We start from the raw sequence: 25,944 nt of genomic DNA on the forward strand, positions 1-25,944 counted from the left end.
CAGGACTTTCCTAAGCTACAAAAGGCCAGTGCAGGGACCCTGGGAGGGGGCGGGCACCTGGACAGGGAAAGTCCCACGGTCCCAGGTGGCTGCTTTTCTGTTGCTGTGGCCAGGCAGGCCCAAGCATGGTGCTCACAAGCACCCCAGGAGGGAAGGCCACCATGAGCCAGTGGCATAGGTGGTGAACCAGGGCTTGGGTCAGGGGTGCTGCATCACCTGCACAGGGGTACACAGTGGTGGAGCTGTGACTGAACACTGAACACTGTCAGAGTGAGCCCAGAGCCTGCATTCTTATCACACCTTGCTTTATCTCTCCATGGGGACTCGTGGAGATGCTGCCGGGCCCCGTCTCCTGACTCTACTTCTGCCTCTGTCCCTTGGGCCAGGACACTGTCAGGGAAACCAGGGACTGGTGCCCCCTCTGTCAGAAGTGTTCCATGTTAACATGAATGCACAAAGGGGGAATGACAGAAACTCTCTTTGAAAGCCACTTAAAAGATAAATGTTGCCTTGTCACCCTAAAAGGGCAGATTTTGTAGTTGAAGGAAGCACTCGGAGGTCCATGTGACCTGAGTACAGTAAAACTCTGCTTGTAGATGCGTTTAGGCATGCTTATGAAACAGTAGGAGGATCATGTGGGCTCCGAAAGGCCCAGCCTGTGCTCAGCTGTACCAGGTGCACATGGTATACCACACACCTGGAAGGCACGATATAAACCCTCCCTTGCCTCGCTAACCCACAGGGCTGACGTGGAGGGCTTCCATTTTGTGTCACCAGTTCTTGTGAGAAATAATAACTACTGCTATTTTTTGGACCTTTTCTCCCCAAATGCAAACTGTGCCAAGTGTTTTACATGCAGTGTCTCAGGTATTCACACCAACCCGTAGAGGTGGTGCTGTTATGATCCGTGTTTCACCAAAAACAAAGGAGACAGGTGCTCAGAGGCTGAGTTTCGCCCAAGGTCTTACAAACTGGTGAGTGGCAGGGATTCAGCTCTGGTCTATTCAGCCCCCAAAACCACACTGTTAAGTCAGTTCTGGCCTGCCTCTCTGTGCATTCCAATTAGCTGTTGTCAGTTGATTCTCTGTATTTGGTGAGTGATTTGGGGATACATAAGCCCAAAAAACATCTTTAAGCCTGTTGAACAGACTGCCAGGATTTAATAAACATGCATAAAATCTGACATTTAAAACTGTGCCTCATCCTGTGACCACATTCTAGAAGTTAAACAAATGTGCCCCACACTTTAGACAGGAGGTTAGAAACCACAGTGAAAGAGCAGGGTCGTTATCACTGGTATATTCCATTTCCATGATAGAGCACAGCCCTGAAAGTTTACAATTTATTTTCCATGCTCTGAGCCCAAAAGTAACTTTTTTGTATATTCCAAAAAAGTATATTCCAGGCACACCACATTAAAATGAATATACCAAAGCATAAAAGTAGTTTGGAGACTTTAAAAGTTTTATTTCTTAGCTATGAAACTCATATGCTAGTAATATACAGCATATGTGTATATGTGTGTGTATATACATTTACATATGTTTATATGGCAGACATTGGAAAATTTCATTTTTAAATGAGCAAAGCCACCAAAGAGTCCACTTCAGAAATGCTGCTTAGATTCATTACAGTCTTAAATGCTGTCTTCCACATTTTTCAAGCATTCCATGGACCACTGGAATTCTCAGCCTATTCTAATTTGATTTTGCCCATTCATAGTCCCTGGTGCTAGTTATTCTGGACTAATCAAAGCAATCTGAACATCTACCTATACAAAAGTCAAGCCCCAAGGTGAGGCAGAGCCTGATCTCATTTCTGTTAGGTGCCTGGTGGTGCCAGCATTTGTTTTCATGGCTGCTCTGATCTCCACTGTTTGCCCAGTAGTCAGAAGAGCCTTCTGAACTTGGGCACCCAGCGTGCTACCTACCACCAACAGCTTTGTTGGCTGTGCTCACCTCTTCAACCTTCAGCCCCAGTCCCAATCAAGGAGAACCTGAGATCATAGAAGTCACATGTCATCCCCCTTGATTTCAGCATTCTTGGAGATGGAGGAAGGAAAGTCCTTAAAAATTTTAGACCCCCTACTTGGGCTTTTGGCATGAGTGTTCAGGAAGAGAACAGTACATGTTCATGCCTGAGAAGAAGCATTCCAAACCAGTCAGAGTGTCTGATAACTTCTCCATGAGAATGCGCAAACTATAAACAAAGCCTGCCTCACCACATCAAGAGGACACAACCATGCCTTGCAAATCCCAGAGCAGCTTCTCGAAATGCTGGCAAGGCCTATAGCTGGAACATGCTGGTGGCCTCCACATTGTGGGAGGCAGAAAAAGTCTTGGAATTGTCCTCAGAAGATTTCCATTGATGTGAGACCCCAAGGTAAGGGAGACAGCCAATGTCCTTCACAAGTTTCCAGAAGTTCTTTCGAAACTTCAGGCTGACAAAGGCATAGAGCACAGGGTTAAGGCAGGCCCTCAGGTATGCGATGGCCTCTGTCACTATGATGGTGTAGTGAAAGCTGGTCATGGCATAGTACTCCCAGTGTGTGCTGCGGATGAGCTTCACGAGGTTGAAGGGCATCTGGGTCAGCAGAAACACAGCCATCACCAGGAAGATGATCTTTAGAGATCTGTGCTTCTGGAAGCCTCCAGCATGAAGCAGTGTTTTGATTATGACTGAATAGCAGACAATCATGGCGAGCAGTGGCAAGAAGAACCCCAGTGTCATCTGGGTGGCAAGAACCACAGTGGAAATCTCCTCATCATGATAACCACATATGAGCTTGTCCAGATTAAAGACATTGCCATAGATAATTTGGGGCAAGGAAACCAGCAGGGATATCACCCAGATGAGCAAGCAGATGACCTTGCCCCAAGTCATCCTCTTGGCTTGCTGGTTGTAGGCCTTGGTGGCCTTAACCACTACAATGAAACGATCCACAGTGATGCAGGTGAGGATGAGCATGGATGTGTAGAAGTTAATAGTGTAGATACCCAGTAGGGTCTTGCACATGACCTGGCCAAAGATCCATTCATGGATGCCTGCATAGGCCCAGAAGGGCAGAGTGCAGACAAACACCAGGTCAGCCAGGGGTAGGTTCACCAGGAACACGTCCGTCAGGCTCTTCAGCTTATGGTAGAAGATGGATATGACCAGCACCAGGGAGTTCCCCACCAGGCCACAGACAAACACCACCAGGTACATGCAGGGCAGAAAGACCTTGCTGAACTGCAGGAAGTCTTGATGCTCCTCCTGGCTGCTGTCATTGAAACTGTTGACGAACCCATCATCTTCATAGTGATCATACTCTGCCATGGTGTCTGTTCTGATGAACACCTGTGAGTCACAACCCAGGAATTATATTTGGGACTGAGGATGGCATTCTCTGTCTTCCTGCTGTCCCATTGACCACATTTAGGGGGCAAATAGTGATCTCCTAAACCCACCCACTAGGCTGTGTATAAACAGCACAGTCCAGTATATTGAAGATAATCAATTCTGAGGGGAAATTGCTCAGACAGGACAAGGACTCTCCATTAGCCTGAAAATTCTCAGGATCTCACCCATGTGGGAGACAACTCATAACTGACCCCTAAGCACATTCCATAAAATCCTGTGCTCAATTATTTTGAAAGCAAAAGTCGCTTTGCTGCCAGGTGGGCACAGGTGGCAACACTGATAATGAATGGTTGAGCCCGCTGATAATCTGGGTACCAGTGGATAAGCCCACTGATAATCTGAGCTCATCAATGGGACATGCCTGTTTTCATCTCCCCCTGCCTCACCACAGTTGCCCACCCATCCTGAGCCCCATTTCCTAATAAATTGTGAAAGCTAAAGCAAGTGCCCCTACCAGGGGGCTCTCCTATCAAGGAGACTCCTGGAGACCACAGGTGTTCGGGATGGCAAGACTGCTGTGCGTGGGTAGGTAGTCCTTCCTGCCTTTACTTCCCCTCAATTGCATAGATTTTCAAAGGCTACTAATGGGGAAACAAGGGATAGAAAAGCCCACGGCTGCCCAACACTTTGGCTGAGCTGGCTTCATGGATAAAGCACTGGGTGGTTCTCACTTCCCAACTAAACTTTCCCCTTCATCATCTAACACAGTTTATGGCATTCCACCATCAGAGTCTCATTTCCTGAAGACTTCTGAGCAAGAAGTCTCTTAAAAGGTAGATTTCCCCAAAGCAGAACCTTGCCTTAGCTCCTGTGATTGGCAGGTTAGGACTTAGGGGCCTCATTTAACAAGCAGAAGACCCAATTGAAATGGGGTGCCAGATGGGCTATCTTTCTTACCCAGGGCACTAGCCCTTCAAGATGTCACTTCTCTCTGACCCTTCCCTCTGCCCTGTGACCCTGCCAAAGACCACGGACAGGACAAGGGATCATGTAACCTATGGTGTGGGAGCAGGGGCCACTGCGGCAACATCAGCCCATGAGTGCGAAGCCTGCCCTTGCTACTGACCTGCAGATACTCAACATGCAGCAGCTCATTTCCAGTGACCTAGAACTATGTCTGGCCAGCACCTCAAGAAGATGTATGAAGAAGAGCAGGTGTTTGGACAGAATCTCTGCCAGCAAAGTCAAAATATTGCCTGACCAGACAAGGGCATATAAACAATGAGGTTACCTTTCCTAATCCACTCAAAAACACTTCTGTCCCTGACGTTGAGTCCTGACTGGGACCAGTGTCTCCAATGCTGCTGCTTGCCTCTGTCTTTCCAGGGGCCAAAGTGCCCTTTCTCTCTAGCAAGGAAGGATGCTACCTTTGGGCTAAGACTGCTTAATAACAATCCTTGCCCTTACACCACAATTGTTAGATCTCTAAGGGTGATAGGTCAGCCAGTAGACATCCTGCCCCCAACAAGCTCTCTGGGGTACTATATTAAGTAGGTCAGACGATGCGTTTGTGTCATTGACTCACAGGGGCAAAAACATATTTTTTCGTCATTTAAAATATGAAACAGGTGACTTTGCTCTTAAGAGTAGTGTCCAGCTCCCCATTATTGCTTGACTCGCTCTTGCCTTTTTTTGGTATCCTCCTGTTCCAGCTTTTACTGGTCCCTTATACTGCCATTACACATTTCATCAAAGGACCTGTGCAAATTCATGTGTAATAATTGGTAAACTTTGATGTATAATAATTGGTAAACAGGTTGGGCCTGGACAGTGCTGTGCAAATAGAGTATTAAAAATTACTTCCCCTTCTAGGCGAACTAAAAACATTTATCTTCTATAATCAAAATCCTATTTTGTTTTCTGAAAATTAAAAAAAAACTACAACTTTGGAAATAGTGTAAAAGTCTGATAATGATGAAGCAAATTATAACTCAGACATAAAATAGAATATGACTTAAATGTTTAGGAAGTATTTTTACTGATTTTGGAAAATGCAGTACTCTTAGTTAAATTGCTAAGAACAGTGTAAACAAAGTAAGTATGCAAAATAAGTATTAGCTATTACTATTACAACAAATAGATGTCAAAAGGATATAAAATTAATTGTGATTCATAACCTTCTTTGACCATAAACTCCTTTGAGAATCTCCTAAAAACTGCAGATCTTTTCTCATAAATAATGTATACACACACACCACACACACACACACACACAAATACCCCTGCAATTCTGGGAGTCCATGAACCCCTTGAATCCCTCTGCCATGTATTATGTGGGCCCTCATTTAAGAGTTCATGATAAACTACGTGATTTTTGACTGACCATACTCTTAGAAACTTGGAAAAAATCACATTTTATTAACAGTTGGCCTCCAGCTGGTGGAATTATGGGTGACTTATTTCTTCCTTTTTAAAAAATAGTTTTCAAAGTTTCTACAGTAGTATATTGATTTATATTGAAAAAATAACATAAATGATAATCTGAGAAAACAGCCCGTCTTATGCAAAAGAAGTGAAAACAGATTATCCATTGAGCAAATATAGACAATAACTAGATCCTCCTTATCTCCCTGGGTGGGTCTGACTATGCCATTACTAGCAGTACGGTCAGCCTACAGGCACTAACTGTGTGCCTGGAAACATGTTCAGTAGTTTTCATGTTTCTCCAGTTTAACCCACACAGTAGCAAATGGCAGTGATGTAATTTGAACTAAGAGCAGCTGAGCTCCATAGCCTGGCATTGTGCACTGTGCCCTACTACAGACAGGAATCAGAGAATACCAACAATACCTGGGGTTAGTCCTCCCTGTCTTCTTTTCAATGTAAAGAGTAAGACAAATGACTCACCAGCAGAGGTGCTTTGCCGGTTTGTTCCACAGATGAGCTTGCTCGTGAAGCAAGGTCTGCCTCTACTTTTGTGGTGGTTCATGTTTCCGCTGAACATTTTTTAAGAGCCCTCAGCTGCTTACTATAAAAGACCCACCCCCTACTCCCATCCTTCAGATCAGAATCCATATGACCAACCCGCCCCTGTGTAGTGCGTGGGTCAGAGATGGGTGGGTTACTCTGATACCCCACACCCCCTTCATTCTGCTTTGGGGCTGATTCTTCTGTCAGGGCCTGACAGGGCTTTATTCATAAACTAAAGGGGAACAATAAGGAGGTTTGGCTCTGGCCATCCACCAAAGATGGTGGCATTTGTACCTTAAAATTACTTCATTCGCTAGTCAGACATCTTTTTGGAACAGTTGGGGTCTGGGCCAATGCTAAGTCCATGGCATGGGCTGGGTTCTGTGTGCACATGCAGCTCCAGCATATGTGATAGCTGTTAAGCCCCATAGCAGCCCTGCAGTCAATATTATCCTTCCTTTATAGATGAGAACACTGAGGACCATAGCCAAAATAACAGCCCTCGGTGCACACAACTAGAAACTGGCAAATCAAAGATACACACTCAGGTCTCTGTCATTACCAGACCAATCAACAGGATGATGACGAGTCTGCCAGAGGGCCTGGTGGAGCGCTCCCTCCTAAGCCCACACCACTCAGGCACCTCAGCAAGCAGTGCCCACCCACCCTGCCTAGCCTGGCTGGAATCATCTGGTTTCCTTGGGCTACCCTCTCTACTCCTGGAATTCCCCAGATGTTGACTACTTTGATCTCAGTACAGTTCTAGTTGTCAGTCTCCATGATCTAACATTACTGACCCTTCTGGGAAATAACGCTGGAAGGCAGGAATTAGAGGCATGTTAGCCTGGGTCACATGCCCCAGTGCCTCCTCGTGGAGAGGGTACTAGGGAGAGGCATGTACTCCGATGTCTGCTTTCCCAGAAGTGGCTGCCCTCTTGTGGAGGTGCCTGGCCTCCCTTCTCTGGCTCTGCACTACCATTCAGGTTGCTTCTCTCCAATGCTTTTGCTCTCTCCCACTTCCTAGGCAAACCTCATGTGGCTCTTCCTAAGGGCAAATGTCAAGCATTGGGAGCACGGACCAGGAGCAACCTCAGGATCCAGAGACTAACACTCAGTTCTACTGCAAGCCTGGCCCTATGCTGGATGCTTCTATGTACAGCCATCTAATCCTAGTCACTTACAGATAGGCAAACAGAAGACTAGAGAGATTAACCCACTTACCCAAGAACACACATCCCAGCAGTCACCCAGGACTGTCAGGCTGCAAAGCCAGTACTTCTTGCCCTGCTCTGAGTATGGAGCTGTGCCAGGGGGCCCTGGTAAAAGATCTGAAGAGCTCTAGTAGGTTTGCAGGCCTCTTTTTGAATGAATTCATTCAGACTGTCCTTTCTACCAAACTGGTACAAATGAGTGAGGTATTCCTTATGGGCATGAACCATGAGGCCGCATAGACTACACACCGATGGACAGATGGATGTAGGGAATGGTGGACAAATGAATAAAAGAACAGACTGAGCCAAATATGCACGTGTCTTCCTGAAAGAGACCTTTCAAGGCAGGGTGGCAATTTAAAGTAACCCTGCCTGACATTTAGGAATCTTTCAGCTTTGAGAGCTGAGTTTTACCCAGGGACGAGCCAACCATGCCATTCAAGACAGGTCCACAGGGCAGTGTTAGAATGGCCTGAGCCTTGTCAAGCACCCTTGGCCGTGCTCTTCCCAGCAAGCCTTTCTACTCCATGAGGAAAAACAAACCAGCACCTGGGGCCCTCCATGACTGTGTGTATGTGTCAATATGGGGATACGTGTATTTGAGAAAGCATGGCTTGTTTATCATGGCCATTCTTTAATAGAAACTTCTCTATAGTACAAAAGACTTGCACCTATATTTGAGGGGCTGAGCCACTCGCAGGTTTGGGGATAAAATTTTATTTTAATCGCTGTACAAAGCGCCTTTTACTATCTGGCAATTTGTAGTCTTAATTGTTTTAAGGGCATTACTTTTATTTGAAACAAAACTTTAAACTGCTAAGGGTGGGAACCCAATCATATATGTCTTAGATTTCCCCAGAAATACCTAAACATTTTCTAAATAAAATTGAGGGAAGAGTAAAAGGGAAGTGACAGACATACCTGCTGCAGATTTATCTTGGAAGTCAGACTGTTGGCCTGCTCTCCTTACCTGAAGACCTGACAGAGCTGTTAAGTTATCAGTTCCAGGATCCAGGGATGAGACATTTACTGCTGTTGGCAAGGCATTGGTCAATGATGGGCTGTGATCCACAGAAAAGTAACCTAACCAGCCAGGCATGGCAGTGGGCCCCTATAGTCCCAGTACTCAGGAGGCTAAGCTGAAAGGATCATTTGAAGCCCAGGAGTTTGAGGCCAGCCTGGGCAACATAACCAGCAGACCTGTACCCCTGCAAGCCACCAGGATGAGCTGAGAGATCAACTGGCAGGAGCAAAGCCACTATAGCTGGGAGGAATTGTTCTGGAGGAACAGTTTTTCTATAGGCAGGAGAGCAGGAGAAGGAAACTGGATACAGGGTTTGACTACCTCCAGCAGAAGAAGGTGAGTTATAGAAGTGTCTTACCACTAGAGAATGTGTCTGAGTCACGTGGCACCAAAGTATGTTAGCAGCAGCAAATCCATACGGGTCTGCAGCAACTCGAGTCTTGCCTCCTTGGAGGAAAGAATTTGGTCGAGGGGCAGAGGTAGGTTTAAGGCAGAGGGGGAAACTGAGGCAAGTTTTAGCGCAGGAGTGAAGGTTTATTAAAAAGTTTTAGAGCAGGAACAAATGGAAGTAAAGTATACTTGGAAGAGAGCCAAGCAGGTGACCTGAGAGATCCAAGTGCCCCGTCGGGCCCTTGACTTGAGGTTTTATACATTGGCATGGTTCCAGGGTTTGTGTTTCTTCTCCCCCGACTCTTTCCTTGGAGCAGGCTGTCTGCAGGCGTGGTGGCTTGCCAGCACTTGGGAGGGACTGCATGCTCAGTGTGTTTACTGGAGGTCTATGCATGCTCACTTGAGGTATTTTCCCTTATCAGTCGTGTCTAGAGGAAGGTCATATACCGGTTAAACTCTGCCATTTTGCCTCTTAATGTGCATGCTTGAGCCCACTCGCCCAACTCCTGAGATCTTAGGAAGCTGCTGATTACCCGCTTCAGATGTTTTCTATCTATTGGGAGACTCTTTCTCTGGCTCTGGCTGCAACCAGTTATTTTACAGAGACAGCTTAACAATTGCCTGACCATTACTTGACAGTCACCTGACATTCCTGGGGGAGGGGGGCCCTCTCCTGCCCTGCTCATGCCTGCCTAGCTACCTACTCTAACACTAGGAATTTATAAGCAATGGATTAGCAAAGTAAAATCAAGTTAATAAAATAATAATAATTTGATAGCAAAACTAAAATATGCCCCCAGATCGCAGAGTGAATAGGATGTGTGTGGTGTGGTTCAGCCCAACCTTCCAACCTGCACTGTTCAGTGGAGCCTTCTGCTGTGAGAGACCTGTGCTGCACCTGCACTGCCCAACACAGTGGCCACCAGTCCAGGTGATAATTGAGCACTTGAAATGTGGCTAGTGCAACCAGGCAGCCACATTTTTAGTTTAATTTATCTGATTAATTTAAGTTTATATAGCCACATGTGGCTAGTGGCTACTGTATTGAAGAGTGCAGTTCTAAACTGAAGACATCTCCATTTCAGAGGAGACTGTTCGCAGATGGAGGCTGACCAGAGGGAGGATAGGAGCCTGTGTAATCAGGAAAAGCAACACTTCTCACTCTGCGGGGCTTAGCGAGGCTGACGGGAGATGGCGCCCCCTGGGGCAGATTGGCAGCAAGGCACCTTGGGCCATAGGGATTTTCCAGGCATCCCTTCCTCCCTCCGCTAGTTTCTAAACAAGCCGACCTGTACCGCAGGCAGTCTGCAGGATTAAAGTTGTGCAGTAATTACACAACAAATAGGCCGAGGCCATTTGATTCGTGACAGGGAAGGACTATAGACTCCCATTTGTAGAGACCAAGCTGGAGGGGCTCCACCATGACTCAGAGAGGTGTGGACTCCAGGACTGCAGTGCCAGGGGCCGCCTGGTTTGTGCTCACCACTTTATTCTGACTCGCTTCTAATGCGGAGCCTTGGGTATGTCCTCCTTTGGGAGCATTTGGGACAGAAGAAAACCTTACTCTGAGGCAAATAATGTAGACATTCACTGGGCATGGGCTGTGCGCACAGCAGGCTGCCCAGGAATGCCAGGATGGCACCCACAAAGGGGCAGACAAGTTGACGGACTGCAACGTGTGTGTTCGAGAGATATTGATCTCAGCTGACCACTGGCTCCAGACAAAAACTCGGACTGAAAGGGTGTAATGCCATCAGCCAAGCTAGCAGTAGGCTGCCATGACCAGAGCAAGGGAAGGAGGAAGGCCGCGTGGGCAGTATCTGGTATCTTCGCTGAGACTGCCTCCATAGCAAAGAACGGAAGCAGCTCAGGTGGGAGGTGGGGTGCCCTCTAGTGGTCATGCTTTGGTTACCGTCCTTTCTCAAGCTCTTAAATCGCTTGACGTCCTCTGAGTTGCTTGAACATTTTCTACAGTATCTCACGGTAAGAAATACATTTTGCATGGCTGCCTAGTGTGCATGTGTGTACACATACGGTCAAAACAAGAGCCTCGAGGCTGGCCGCAGTGGCTCATGCCTGTAACCCCAGCACTTTGGAAGGCTGAGGTGGGCCGATCATGTGGTCAGGAGATTGAGACCATCCTGGCCAACATGGTGAAACCCCGTCTCTACTAAAAATACAAAACTTAGCTGGGTGTGGTGGTGCATGCCTGTAATCCCAGCTATTTGGAAGGCTGAGGCAAGAGAATCGCTTGAACTGGGGAGTTGGATGTTGCAGTGAGCCAAGATCGTGCCACAGCACTCCAGCCTGGCGACAGAGCAAAACTCCGTCTCAAAAACAAACAAACAAAACCCAAGAGCCTCATAAATACTTATCCTCACAACATGCAATATACTATTGTATTTTCTATTTTATTCTATTTCTTTTAATGTTGGTCATAACCTCCTGAATTGATTCACAGCCCACTAAATGGGTCATGACCTATAAATGGGTGAAAACCTATTGAAAAGAAAGCCCTCTGCCCTAATTGTTACCTTTGAGACTGCATCACCCACCTGTCCCACTCCCACCTCACTCATGCAGGGCATCTGCCGGGGCCAGCAAGGGTCTGGGAAACCTGCTCTGTGAATCATCTGCCTACAGGTAACCAGGCATTGTCTGTCATCACTGTGATCAGGGAGGAGGGTGATGGAGGAAGAGAAGGAATCATAGATTAGAACATCTTTTATCCCGAATGCAAGAAAATTGGGAGAACCAAGTACAGCTTTCAGAGTCTCTCTGATTCTACTTTATTTCTTTATCTCATTTATGGTATTTGCACCTTGGACAAGGATGAAAACAAGCAGGCCTGAGTGACCCTGGCCTGTCTCCTCTGGACTTCTGCTTCCCTGCTGTCAAGTGGGTGACTGCACGAGCTGGCTCCTTGAGCAGCTTCTTGCACTGATGTTCCCTGTTTCTGTTTGTCCCAGGGTGAGGGAGTGGGGGCCTAGAAGCCAGCGGCTGGAAAAGCAAAAAGAAGGAGGTGTTAGGCAAGGAGGAAGATAGGGGGTTGGGGCCAGGAAGAAAAATAAATGCCAGAGTGACAAGGCATGCCCCCGGTGGCAGCAGGTGCTGCAGCCTGCGTTCTTCCTGCACTTTCCCTGAGAAGAGCCAGAGGCCGCGGGCAGGAAGCTGCTGACCAGAGCAAGCCCATCTCTTTCTCAACCAGTGGGCTTGCAAGATGCTACCTCTGAGTCCTTTAAAACTTACAGCCTTTTCAAGCCCTCAGAACCCAGAGTCCATCTGGTTCCATTTGCTTCCATTTAGAGAAGGAAAACTGGGGTCTCAGGAGGAAAGAGCTCACCATGAGTCATACAGTCACAATGCTGAAGCTGGAACCACAGTGGACCCCACCACAGTCATACCACATCCCCTGCCCTTAGGGCCACAGAGACCTCAGCTAGAGGGAGCCCCACTGCTCAGGGCTGGTGGCATTCAGCTCCTGGAAGAGCACAGATTGTTGCAGCAGTTTAAAAAGAAGCCACACTGAGTGGCAGATCTTCCTCACTGATGCCTTCACATGAGGACAAAGCCACTTTTTCTTTTCTGGACCTAGGTTTCCTCTTTGGCAGAACGAGGGAGTGGAGCTGGTTGGGCTCTGAGGCACCTGAGATTGTATAAGCCCCTGGCTGAGCTGGACCTGGGGCCCCACAGGGAAAGCACTAAGTTGCAGTCAGGGTATCTAGTTCTGGCTCCAGCTCTGCCTCGGAGGAACTGCCTGGGCCTCTGTGTCCCCATCAGTGAAGTGCAGGGACTGCAATCTGCCAATATGTTCTAAGAATCCATAATTCAGAAGGTGTTAAAAACCTCCCCTGGGTGCCTGTTCTTGTGCCCCAGGGATAGGCCAGAGGCTTCTCTAGTCGTGCACTGGCACTGAGGAGGCAGGACCCAGTGGTGCTGGTACCTTGGTCCCGTGGCAGTGGCTCTGCTGGCGTGGGCTAGGAGAGTGGTTGATTTGTGTTTCTGCTCACCCTTCCTATAGCAGGAGGTCTCTTCCCTACAGCTACTCCAGGGAAACTGCTGTAGCCCTATTGTCTTCTCTTTGTCCACCTGCTTGGCCCTTGCCCCTGCAGCCCTACCTCTACCCACAAAATCTGCCGGGGTCTCTGTCATGGCCTCTGTGATTAAAGGATCCCCCATGCATCTGGATTTGGCTGCCTGTGACTCCAAGACTGCGGACCCCAGGATGTGAGGCCCTGTGTGTTGATAGCTAAATGACTGTGTTCTTGTTGGTGACATTTCAGGGACACTACATCAACCTCGCTAACGCCTGAGGACACTGAAGACATGCCCGTGGGGCAGGATGCGGAAATCTGCCTGCTGAAGTCTGGAGAACTCATGTAAGTGGCAGCTGCCGCCTGGGCCCTCTCCAGGTGTGGCGTTGGGAGGAGTAATGGCCACTCCAGTGCTGGCGCTGGGGACCACCCCGGGGGCTCTAACTTAATACCAGTGGGGCTTCGTTTATTCTTTTTTTTCAGGTATAGCTTATATACATTAAAATTCAAGCAAGTATACAGTGCTTGAATTCTCATGAATGATACAGTGTAATCACTACCACAATTAAGATATACAGTTTCCTCACCCTGGGAAGTTCCCTGTGCCCCTTTATAATATTCCTTCCACACCTCATGTTCTTTTTTCAAATTAACTTTGTTAATTTTTTTATTGTATGAGCAATACACTTTCATTGTAAAAAATTAGGAAAATAGAGATAAGCAAAACATTTTGGCATATAGCCTTCCAGTCTTTTTAATACCTATATACATATAATTTTTGACACAAACAAATATTCTAAATCTTCTTTTGCAGTATTTTAAAACTTGCTATAGCATGAGTATTTTCCCACATCATCGAGTTCTCCAGTGTTGTATCCAGTGGCTGCATAACTGTCATTGAATAGATTCAGTCACTCATTCACAGATATTTATTCATTATCACAATGTGCCAGGTACTATTTTAGGTGCTTAGAGCATGTCAGTAAATAAAACCAACAAAGGCTCACCCCTCGCCCTTATGAAGCTTACATTCCAGCAGGGGTTGACAGATGACAAACTGTCAACATAATTAAATAAGTCAATATTGTATAAATGTTACAAGGTGGTGCTTGCTATGGGAAAAGATAAAGTAGGATAACAGGGAAGGGGAATTTGCCATTTTAAATAGAGTGACAGTAAGAAGATAAGACTTGAAGGAAGTGAAGGAGTTGCCAGGCTTCTATCTACGGGTATAGCATTTCAGGCAGAGGGAACAGACAGCACAAAGGCCCTGCGACGGGATGGTGCCTGGCACGTTGAGGGGCCGAGAAAAGGGCCAGCGTGCCTGCAGCAGAGAGAACCAGGAGGTGAAGTCAGAGTGGAAATGAGGGTCCCAGCACATAGGGTCTTGTTGGCCATTGTAAGGACTTTGACTTTGAATCTGAGGGAAATGGGACCCCGAAACGAGGTGTGTAGCATTAAGAGTGACTTAATCTAATTTACATTTGAAAAAGAATTGTGCTGGTTGCCATGTGGAGAATAGATGATGGAGGACAAGAGCAAAAGTGGGGAGACCAGTTGAAAGGATATTAGAGGAATGCTTGTTCCTTGGACCAAGTGTTGGCAGAGAGGGCAGAGCCAGGGCAAATTCTGGACCTATTTTGAAGGTGGTGAAGACAGAATTTCCTGAAGGGTCAGATGTGGTCATGAGAGAATGATCTATTCCACCAGTCCTCAGGTGACCTTGGACCACACTTGGACAAACACTATATTGAATTATGGGGCAGACCAAGCAGGAAGAATTAAATAGCTAGCTCACTCACAAGCTGTTGATGCTGGGGGAGTATGAAATGTCAGGGCTACCCTTTCTGGAGAACAGCTTGGCTGCAGGATGAACCAAAAGTTCAAGAATTGCATTTTCTCTTTGATGCAATGGGCCTATGTCTGGGAATTTATCCTGAGGAAATAATGACTGGATGTGCAAAGATAAAGCTACCAAAATGTCCCTTGCATGCTACTCACAGCAGTGACAATTAGAAATAGTAAAAGAGAACTTGGGTGGTCGAGAATGGCTGTTGAATTTTGCCAGATCTTTTTTCTACATCAATTGATAAGATCATAGACTTTTTCTTCCTTAGCCTGTTGATATGATGGATTGCATTGACTGACTTTCATATATCAAACCAACCTTGCATACCTGGGATAGATCCCACTGGCTGCGGTATATAATTCTTTTGCACACCCTGCTGGATTTCACAAACTATCTAAAGGATGTTTTGCCAAGTATAGAATTGATAGTTTTTTTCTTTCAGCATTTGAAATAAGTGTGCAGCTGCTTCCCTCTGGCCTCCATGGTTTTAGATGAGAAATCCCCTAGCATTCAAACTGGTATTCTCCTATAGATAATAAGTTATTTCTCTTTGCCTGCTTTCAAGTTTTTTCTTTGTCTTTTGTTCTTAGAAGTTGAACTATGATGGGTCTTGGCATGAATTTCTTTGGGTTTTTCCTATTTGGGGTACACCCAGCTCTTGAATCTCTAGGCTTATATCTGTCACCATATTTGGGAAGTTTATAGCCATCATTTCTTTGAATAGTTTTTCAGATGTACTCTATTTTCCCTCTCCATTTGGGACTCCAGTAATACAAATGTGAGATATTTCGTCCTTGTCTTGCAGGTCCCTGAGGCTCTGTTCTTTTTCCTTGCACCCCGCCCCCAATTCTCTTTTCCCTGTGTTGTTCAGATTGAGGAAATTCTGTTTTTCTCTCTTCAAGTATAACTGTCATCTTTATTCAGCTATTGAGTGTCCAGTGATTTTTTTTTTTTTTTTGGTTATTGTAATTATTTAGATCTAAAATTTCCATTTGGTTCTTTTTTATATCTTCTGTTTCTTTAGTGTGAGTTTTCCACTTTTTTATTGTTTCAAGAACATTTAAAATTGTTATTGAAGCATTTTTTTGATGACTGCTTCAAAAGCCTTGACAGATAACTCCAGCATCTGATTGATGTCAGTGTCGGCTTCTGTTGATTGTCTTTCCTCATGCACACTGTGATTTTCCAGGCTGTTAGGATAACAAGTGGTTTTCTAATATGTGTAGGTGGGGGGCTCAGAGACGCTCAGCTGTTGTGATTTTCCTCATATTCTGGGGGTCCTTAATCAGTCCGCCTTCCTTCTCCTGCCCTTCACTTTTACTACAACTGCTGAATCATTTTCAGGTTTTTTAGTGGCATTTAATGGGAAAGAACAAGGAAATGTTTGAAATCATTTATAATAAAACTTGTAAAAAACCTACCCTCAAGTAAAGGGATGAGGAAAGTTAAGAGATTTATAAGTAATTAGAACACACAGATCCAAGGCATATCCTGGAGGAGAATAGGATAGTACCGAGAATAGGTCGGCTGGACGTGGGAATAAAATGCGAGGAGAATGACAACACCTTGAAAGTTATTTTTTTCTGCCTCTTTCAAAGAGAGTGACAGCAAGCTAAGGATTAGCAACCACATCGTGAGAGCATCTGAAAACATGTTAAAGGTTGGGATTATCTCAGAACACTGCACATGTGTTGGTACCCTTTGACTCATGTAAACTGGAATTTCTGAGGTCACTCAGTGGAATTCACATTTGTGACATGAGCCTTATAGACAATAGGCATCTTAAGATTATATTATATTTGAGCAAACCCTTGATTGTTTTTGTTAAGATCTCCTTTGGAGAGGCTGAGTATTGTCCTTGTTGCTGAATAGATGACGTGTAGAATAGATGATTGAGGCACAATCCAAATACCTGGGTGCCAGGGGAGAATTCTGGAGCATAAAATTATAAAATGCTCCAGCATTAATGGGACATTATGTCAGGGTAAGTGACTTTTTACATGGTAATATGGTAAGATTTCCACATTACGAGAAAGATGTCTGTTCCAGAATGGACCCCCACACCTGCCCTCAGATTCTTGAAAATTGTAAATACTGGTCGAGGGGTCTTAATTAGAAATAAAATTTAACACGTGGAGAAGTATTGCATTGAATTGAATTCTCACAAAGGTGAGTATTGGAGCTGTTCTTTAAAGCATGCTGGTTTTTCATCATTTCTTACCTTCTCGTTAGCTTTGGGGAGTCTGTCCATTCATCTCCACAGCTTTGGAGGCAAATGAGCCCTCAGCACCACCACTTGCTGGGCAGTGTTGGGCAAGTTACCTAACCTTTTTGAACTTAGTTCCCTCCCCTGTGTTAAAGGGGATAGTAATACATTTTCTCCACAAAAGGCAGTTTGGTATGGTAGGAAGATGATGGCTTTGCCTCAGACCTGTGCGAGCCTGGATCGAATTTCCTAATCTTTTAGAATCTTAGTTTCCTCTTTTACAGAATGGCAACAGTCATGCCTTCCTCGTGGAGCTACTGCAGTAACATGCAAAATTGCTGAGCACAGGGCATGGCCTATGATGGTTGCCACCTTCCCATTTCACAGTTGAGAAACTGAGGCTCAAAATCAGTGAGTGATTCACCCAAGGCCACACTGCTCCTAAGTTGCAGCTCTGCACTGGAGGTCCTGCCTCCATGACCGTGAGCTAACCTAACTGCCTCCAGAGTTGCACAGTGTAGGAGGGGCGCCACTCGGCCTGGAAGGGTCCCCGAGGAGCAAGCTTCTCAGGTTCATCTTGTAATCTAGTCCTTGCAGCAGTCCTGAGGCAGGCATGGTTGTCCCTGTTTGGCAGATGAGGAAACTGAGGTTTATGAGAGGGTAAGCCCTGCAGCTGGGATGCAGTGAGGCAGGTCCCTTGGCCCCTAACCTCACATTCTTCACATAATACTCTGAGTCCAGCACAGAACCCCAAAAACAGAGGAACTCACTGTCAATGAACCCTGCAAACTTCTTGAAGAAGCTTTTTACCCAGGGAGAGTAAGAACAAGCTTTTCTCCCCAAAACCATTGTATTACTTGCATCACCCCTACATTATAAAGAGTATGGGATGTTGGCATTTGAGGAAAGGTCAGGGTTTCCATGTGGAATCTTACAATGGATGCCAGATGCGGCTGAGAAGATGGACTATATTGAAAGGCTGGGAGGCTTGTGCTAATTAGGTGAAAGGGTGAGGCAGGGAATTAGAAGGAGAAATGGCAGAGAGAAAACAGACGGCTGAGCAGCAGGGCAGCTTCAGGAGAGCAGCAGAAAGCTGCGCCTCGGCACTCTCTTCCTGTCCACGAGGGCGGTGGAGCAGGTCAGGCCATCCTCAGTTCCTTAGTTCCCATGGGCTTTCAGCTCCACACAGGCAAATACGTCATCTGTATCTTTTACTGCTGTGTCCTCCATGCCTAGAACCATGCCAGGCATGTAGTAAGCGCTCAGGAAACATTTGTTGGAGTGAACTGGCCATCCCGTAATTAAGCATGTTGGCCAGGGTTACCCAGGGCTTATCCTCTCAAGAAGTCTCCAGCCACCTCTGAGCCATGGATAACCTGGCCAGTGGACACAAACACTTTGCCCAATCAATCAGATCCCGCTCTGTATTTTTATTTTAGGATCAAAGTACCCCTCACAGTGGATGAGATTGCCAGCTTCGGGGAGGGTAGCAGGGAGCTGTTTGTGAGGTCCAGCACCTACAGCCTGATCCCCATCACTGTGGCCGAAGCAGGCCTCACCATCAGCTGGGTCTTCTCCTCTGACCCCAAGAGCATCTCTTTCAGCGTGGTCTTCCAGGAGGCCGAGGACACACCGCTGGATCAGTGTAAGGTAAGGCTGGGCTCCCTGCCTGTGGGCTCCTTACACACACATCTGGGTATTTGGGCAGGCCTTTCCCAAAGCAGGGCAGTGGCCATCCTACCCTCTGCTGGGCAGGCTTCACCTGGAATGTTCTGGGCCGTGTCATGCAGAGAAGGCAGAGCACCTGGGCCTTGTCCAGTTTGGGGAGGGAAAGACCCAGAGGTTCTGGAAAGCTGTTTTCAAATGTCTGAAGGTCACACCTGTGTCAAACAGGTACAGTCTGCCCTTGGGATAGATGGGTAGGTGAAAGAGGAATACAGACATATGACTCAATTTAAGGATCATTTTCTAATAGAGCTATGCAAAGCAGGAATGGGTCACCTTGGGAGGTGGTGATCTGTCTTCCTCTAGTTTTTAGCTTAGGGTGCATCCCACCTGGAAGGGTGTCAGTAGAGACAACACCAATGTCACTTGGGTGGTCGAGCTTGAAATCTTGGTGGCGGGTACCAGTTTATAAATTCCTAAGACATTCTAGGCATGGAATGTTGACAGTGCCTGGACTGTAGTTCTCAACCTTGGCTGCAAATTAGAATCTCTAGGTGTGGGATCCAGACATCTCCAAGTGATTCCAATGAGCAGCCACTGGTGTAGATTGAGAACCACTGGTGTAGATCAGGGAGTTGAAACCAGAGTGGAAAGGATGGGGTGGAATCCAGACCACAGGGACAGAGGTTGGGCAGGGGTCCATGGGTGGCTGATTCAGTACGGGGCAAGAAGGAGGGAGACCCATGCCTGAGGTCTGAATTCGATGCCTGCATCTCTACAGAGAAAGGGTATAGAGGGATATGGGAGGGAGAGATGGTTTGGATGGAAACACAAGTTCCATTTGAATCATTCTGAGTGGAAGAAATGGTAAAAGCGGTTGGGCCTGCTGGACTGGAGCTGAAAGTGGATCCTAGCCTGGGAATACAACTGCAGAAATCTCCATTTTGCAAGAATTGCAAGGATCAAGATAGGGAAAAGCAAGCTAAAGTCATGTGAAACAAGAATTCTGTGAAGTCTTTGCAGAAACATCTATTAGTCCCTTGTGTTTGGTCTACTGGGTGCCCTCGAGGGGCTTGAGGTTGAGGGATGAGGAAGGCCCAGAGCAGGAGAGCCCAGCTAGGAGGGCCACACAGCAGTTCCTGCTCTGATGCTGGCATCCCATAGAGGAATATGCACCCGTTTGGGTTTGCTCTCCTGCCACCCTGCCCTGTTGGAATCTGCTCATTGCAGGGATCGCTTTTGTCATTTCTCTGCTTTTCAGACTCACTCTCAAAATGTAACTCTGCTCCCTTGGGTTGGCCTTGTTTATTGGAGTCTCATATTCTGTCTTATTTAAAACTGCTCTGCCCATCTTATTCTTTTGGGGCTTGTAGCCAGCTCCTCATACCTACCTCTGGAGCCCTTCCTTCCTGAGCAGTTCTGAGCCTCCGCCCAGGAGGTCCTGGCACAGCCAACATGCCTGTCAGCTCCACACTAACAAACGGCAGCACTGCCAAGAGCTGCCCTTGCCACTCACCATCACATTTCCCAGACCTACCAGGCCCCCATCCTGAATTCACCCAGACCAGACACCGTGAGTGTTTGTGGCAAGGAGGGAAAGGACGAAATCAGGCATCCAGGCCTTCGCTGTTTTGCCTGCCCACACGTGACTGGGCTGTAGGCCTCTCCCCTTGCTCAGTCCCTGCCCACCGAGTCCTCAGGAGCCTGGGGTTCCTGTGTGGCTCTACCAGGAATCAGGAACTTGGGGACCTACTGAGCCTTCCTCATCTCTAACTGCCAGGGGGCCCCATTGCCTTTCCCCACAGTGACACCAGGGGGCAGAAGGGGCCCGTGTACAGGATGCTCAGGTGCTCCTCTGCCTTCACAGGCCACTGTCACCAGCCACAGATGGGGGTGGCTATTATCTCTGCCTGAGGTCCCCCAAAGAGACCGTGGCCAGGGTAGCCTGTTTCCACACATGTGCCCTCAATATCTATCCCGGGGACTCCCCGGCTGCTCTCCTGACCAGCCTGGGCCTTAGAGGAAATGACAGGTACAGTGCAAATGGCAGCACTCAGACCTCATGATTACGGAGGTATAGACACAAGGAACTATGCTGTGTATTTGCAACCATTTATTGGGTGTCTGCTGTATACTGGACTGTAGGGCCCGCAGGGGATAGAGAGAGATGAAGGAAGCTCACTGCATAGTCGGAGAGAGACTCTAATCAATAGACACTTGTGATTCCAGGTGGCTTCATGACAGGGGTGGGCGGGCACTGTGGGTACCCCTGCGAAGGGTGCCTCGCCCAGCCTGGGGAACAGAGATGAGGAAAGGAGACCCCTGGGTGATGGTGAAGGCCACAGTGGAGGAAACCAGGAGCAGCACTGTGAGGTGAGGCGAGGGGCCTGTGCGCTTGAGGAGAAGCATCCAGTAGATGGAAAAGCACAGCAGAAGGCCAGCCCCGTCTCTAGGGGTGCCTGTCAGATACTCGCCACCCTGTGCCACCCTCTCTCCAGACCCACTTCCTCCATTATAGTCATGGACTTGACACTGAGATTAGAGATTGTGAATCTAGGTGAGGCACTTGGTGAAAGAAATTATGAACCAGGTTACCAGTGTACACACCGCTGGCCTGAGGCCCAGGGACAAAGCAGAGAACTGGATCCAGACCCTGTCCTCTCTCTGGGCAGAAGATCCGTCTTTGGCCAGAGAAGCTCAATGGCCTGCTGGGGTGGGCTGCAGAGGGAGTCAGAGGAGGAATCAGCTGACAGCAAGGACACTTGACTTTGTTTTTTAGCTTTATTAAGATATAATTCACTGACTTGAAATCTACAGTTTAATGGTTTTTAGTATATTCACAGAGTTGTACCACCATTACCACGGTCTAATTTTAGATTCTTTTCATCACTCCAAAAAAGAAATTCTGTGCCCATTAGCAGTCACTCCCCAACCTCTGCCCCCAGCAACCATGGATCTATTTTGTGAATCTGCTGATTCTAGATGTTTCATGTGAATGGAATGAATGCAAAACAGCTGGAATGAATGAAAAGGCTACAGAATAAGATGTTTCAAAGAAATGAAGAGTATCATTTTCAAGAACACACATTAATCTATGTTAAACATGTCCTCTTCAGGGGACTTGCCTTAAGGAGCTCTTGATGTTGCTTGTAATCAAGGTAGTGGGTGCGAGGGTATGCAGGGTGAGCACACCAAGGTCGCCATGCACACAGCAAGCCTTCCCCTCCAGCAGCTCCTTTCCATACACCCTTGTTGCTGTGTTTGAGACCAGGCCAGAGTTGTTAGGTTGTGGATCACAGAAACAGAACCAACCCCTCACCCTCCCAGGATCCTTAGTCCCTGGTGGAACTAGAATGTGATAGAATGTTAATGGAAGTAAATGAGATGTCGTGTGCAGAAGAGGCAGCACGGAGCCTACGTATAGCAGGCCCTCAGTGTACACTCTTTGTACACCTTTGTCCCCTCTAGGCTTGTCAGGGGCCTGTCGTACTCCCTCACCACCACCAGCTGCCAGCCTGAGCAAGCACACTGTTGTGTTAGGAACACAACGCTCAATCTCCCTCTGTGCCTTTTTGATTCCCCTTTTGATTTCTCTTTGATCCACGTGTTTGAGTTTGTTTTTCAGTTTTCAGATATTTTGAGATTTTCCAGAGATCTGCTCTTGATTTCTAATTTAATTCCATTGTAGACCTAGAACATACTTTGTATAACTTGAATCCTTTGAAGTTTGAGAGGTGTTTTCTTAATGGCCTAGAACAAAGGTGTCCAATCGTTTGGCTTCCCTGGGCCACATTGGAAGAAGAATTGTCTTGGGCCACACATAACATATACTAACACTAACAATAGCTAATGAGCTAAAAAAAAACAAAACAACAACAACAACAACAACTCATAATGTTTTAAGAAAGTTTACAAATTTGTGTTGGTCTGCATTCAAAGCCTTCCTGGGCCGCAGGTTGGACAAGCTTGGCCTAGAATGTGACCTACCTGGGTGAACGTTCCAAGTGCACTTGAAAAGGATGTACCTTCTGCTATTGTGGGGTGGAATGTTCTTTTTTTTTTTTTTTTTTTTTGAGACAGTTTCACTCTTGTTGCCCAGGCTGGAGTGCAATGGCGCGATCTTGGCTCACTGCAACTTCTGCCTCCCAGGTTCAAGCGATTCTCCTGCCTCAGCCTCCCAAGTAGCTGGGATTGCAGGCAAGCGCCACCATGCCCAGCTACTTTTGTATTTTTATTAGAGATAGAGTTTCGCTATGTTGGCCAGGTTGGTTTCAAACTCCCAACCTCAGGTGATCCACCTACCTCGGCCTCCCAAAGTGTTGGGATTATAGGCGTGAGCCACCGTGCCCGGCCGGAATGTTCTATTATAGATGCCAATTAGTTCAAGTTAGTTGATGGTGTTGTTCATCTTCTGTTTCTTCATTGAGTTCCTGTCTACTTATTCTATCAATTATTAAGAAAGAGACATTGAAATCTCCAACTATAATTGTGAATTTGTCCATCTCTCCTTGCAGTTCTATGACTTTTTGCATCATGTATTTTGAAGCTCTGTCATTAAGGGCATAAATGTTTAGGATTATTGTCCTTTTAATGAACTGACATATTTATCATTATGAAATTATCCCCGGTAATATTCTTTGATATAAAATCTATGTTATGTGATATTAATACAGTCAAGCCAGCATTCTTTTGGCTAGCATGCTAGCCTGGTAATCTTGTTTACATCCATTTACTTTTAACCTATTTGTATCTTTATATTTAAATTGCATTTCTTGTAGGCATGATAGGGTTGGGCAGAGTCTGGTAATCTCTGCCTTTTCATTGGAATGTTTAAGCTATTTTCACTTACTGTGATTGCTGTTAAGGTTAGGTTTGAGTCTGCCATCTTGGTATTCATTTTCTTTTACCCCATCTGTTTTTTTTTATCTCTCTTCCTTTTTTTGTGAGGGCAGTTGTTGGGCTCACCCTGTTCCTGTCTCTCAGGGATCACTATCCTGCATTGCCTGATAACCAGTGTCTTGAAAACTGTCCTCTCATATGTTTTCTATTTTTTGTTTTGTTGTTGTTGTTGTTGTTGTTGTTGTTGTTGTTGTGTCCTGGGAGGGTAAATCTTAGATATTCTCTCATGCCTTTAAATATGTTGTCTCCACTGCCAGGAACAGCCAGACCCCTTCTCACTGGCTAACTTGTCCTAACTCAGCATCACCTTTTCCAGGAAGTCTCCCCTGGCATTCGGCCTCCTGCCTCCCACCCAGAGGCTAGAATGGCACCCCTTGCCAGTTCTCCCCTCATGGGACTCTCACCCCAGTGTAATTGAATGTTTTCTTCTTTGTGATCGCCATTAAACCACAAGATTCCTGAGAGCAGAGCCCTTTGTGGGAATTCGCTTCATTTTGGGAACTGTGTAGAGTTTGGGAACATGTAGAGTTTTGAGAAATATGCAGCTGTGTTCAAGATTAAGTTGAGAAAGTAATCGCATCCTTATATTAACAACTATTTTGGATTCAGTCATTTTGTACAAGTTAAAAATGTTTAATAGGAAAAAATAAAAACTGAATGTAATAAAAATTGTATTTCTGAAAAAGAAGATACATTTTATTTTGTAAAAAATAAAAATGGTCACTTCTGGGGAAGTTTACCTCATTAGGAACTCAAAGTTGCTAAGATGCTGCTTCCGTCGTCTGTAGACCTTCTGGTCCATATAACCATTTATGTGTAGTCAGTCTTAAATGGAAGGCTTAGGGACACTTTATAAGACAAGATCCTCTAGGTGCTAGTCACTTCTTTAAAAAAAAAAAAAAAGAAAAAATTAAGGGCTGGGTGCAGTGTATCATGCCTGTAATCCCAGCACTTTGGGAGGCCAAGGCAGGCGAATCACGAGGTCAGGAGTTCGAGACCAGCCTGGCCAACATGGTGAAACACTGTCTCTACTAAAAATACAAAAATTAGCTGGGTGTGGTGGTGTACACCTGTAATCCTAGCTACTCAGGAGTCTGAGGCAGGAGAATTGCTTGAACCCAGGAGGCACAGGTTGCAGTGAGCCGAGATCGCGCCACTGCACTCCAGCCTGGGCGAGAGAGCAAGACTCCATCTCAAAAGAAAAAAAAAAGAAATTTTAAATGTTGGTGGCTCTGGCCAGGCATGGTGGCTCACACCTGTAATCCCAGCACTTTGGGAGTCTGAGGCGGGCGAATCACCTGAGGTCAGGAGTTCAATACCAACCTGGCCAACATGGTGAAACTCCGTCTCTACTACAAATACAAAAATTAGCCGGGCATGGTGGTGGACGCCTGTAGTCCCTACTCTCGGGAGGCTAAGGCAGGAGAATTGCTTGAACCTGGGAGGCAGAGATTGCAGTGAGCCAAGATCATGCCACTGTACTCCAGCCTGGGCAACAGAGTAAGACTCCATCTCAGAAAAAAAAAGGAAAAAAAATGTTGGCTGGCTCTGCCTTATCTCAGTTTTAATTTATAATTATATTTTCAGTTTTAAAATGAGGCCTGTGTCTTAGCTGGGAAGTAGGTTGAAGAGCCTGCCCTGGTGGGGAAGAAGTGAGCCATTCAAAGACCTCCCCCGGAGCCCTGGCCCTGTCCAGCACGCACCCTTTGCACAGATTTTATCTCTGACAGTGAGGCCCTTCAAAAATCGTCTGAAAAAAATCGATATCACTGTCTCCTGGGACTCATTTCTCATTCTCAGGGAAGGCAGAAAGTGAGAAAGGAGGCTGAGGCGCAGGTACAGGAAGATGAAAGGGTCCTGGGGCACAGGGACCAGCCAAAGCACAGCCAGTAGACAGGCCTAGGTGGAGCCAGGGATGTTGAGCCTGGAGGAGAGTGAGCCCAGCAGCTTTGTGCCTGGAAGGTTGTTATCTGGAAGGAGGTCTCAGCCTGTCCTGTGAGACCCAAGGGCAGCACCAGGACCAACAGGAGACAGCTGGACAGGTGGATCCCACCTAGACTAAGCTTCTTATCCTGAAGCCAGAAAAGGGCTTCTCCTTTAGCCCGTGGAGTGTTCTAGCATCTTCTATGTTCAAGGCTAGGGGATCACTCCTTAAGGGTGCTGACCAGGTCATGATTCTGGAAGAAACTCATAGCCACTAGTCATCAACAGCCTCGGGGTGTGGGATGGCACTGTGCCACTACGGGGGCTGGTCCCAGCCCCGGCCCTACTCAGCTGTGACCTCGGGCAACACACTCAGCCTTCTCCCCCAAAATAAAGGTCTTCCCCGAGGATGCCCAGGGCCCTCTCGGCCT

The 25,944-nt window shown here is 46.7% G+C and overlaps 2 protein-coding genes across 5 annotated transcripts in view; one reads left to right on the forward strand and one right to left on the reverse strand.

The window, feature by feature from the left end:
* FYCO1 (FYVE and coiled-coil domain containing 1) overlaps positions 1-25,944 on the forward strand; it is a 77,924-nt gene that overhangs the window by 46,037 nt on the left and 5,943 nt on the right. The window contains exons 15-17 of one of the 2 annotated variants that reach the window (XM_025376518.1): positions 11,521-11,580; positions 13,221-13,316; positions 18,466-18,676. In XM_025376518.1, the coding sequence (XP_025232303.1) occupies positions 11,521-11,580; positions 13,221-13,316; positions 18,466-18,676 (367 nt within the window). The remainder of the gene's footprint in view (positions 1-11,520; positions 11,581-13,220; positions 13,317-18,465; positions 18,677-25,944) is intronic. The other variant, XM_025376519.1, reaches the window with a different exon arrangement.
* On the reverse strand, positions 1,447-8,865 carry CXCR6 (C-X-C motif chemokine receptor 6). 3 transcript variants are annotated; one of them, XM_025376520.1, is made up of 2 exons: positions 8,494-8,865; positions 1,447-3,339 (listed from the first exon to the last, which is right to left on the reverse strand). In XM_025376520.1, exons 1-2 carry the CDS (start codon positions 8,620-8,622, stop codon positions 2,287-2,289), a joined length of 1,182 nt encoding a protein of 393 aa, XP_025232305.1. In that variant the 5' UTR covers positions 8,623-8,865; the 3' UTR covers positions 1,447-2,286. The 3 variants fall into 3 exon arrangements, with proteins under 3 accessions (XP_025232305.1, XP_025232306.1, XP_025232307.1); XM_025376521.1 differs by lacking the exon at positions 8,494-8,865 and adding an exon at positions 6,250-6,303; XM_025376522.1 differs by lacking the exon at positions 8,494-8,865 and adding an exon at positions 4,634-4,761.

Source organism: Theropithecus gelada, chromosome 2, assembly GCF_003255815.1.
Source record: "Theropithecus gelada isolate Dixy chromosome 2, Tgel_1.0, whole genome shotgun sequence".
Lineage (NCBI taxonomy): Eukaryota > Metazoa > Chordata > Mammalia > Primates > Cercopithecidae > Theropithecus > Theropithecus gelada.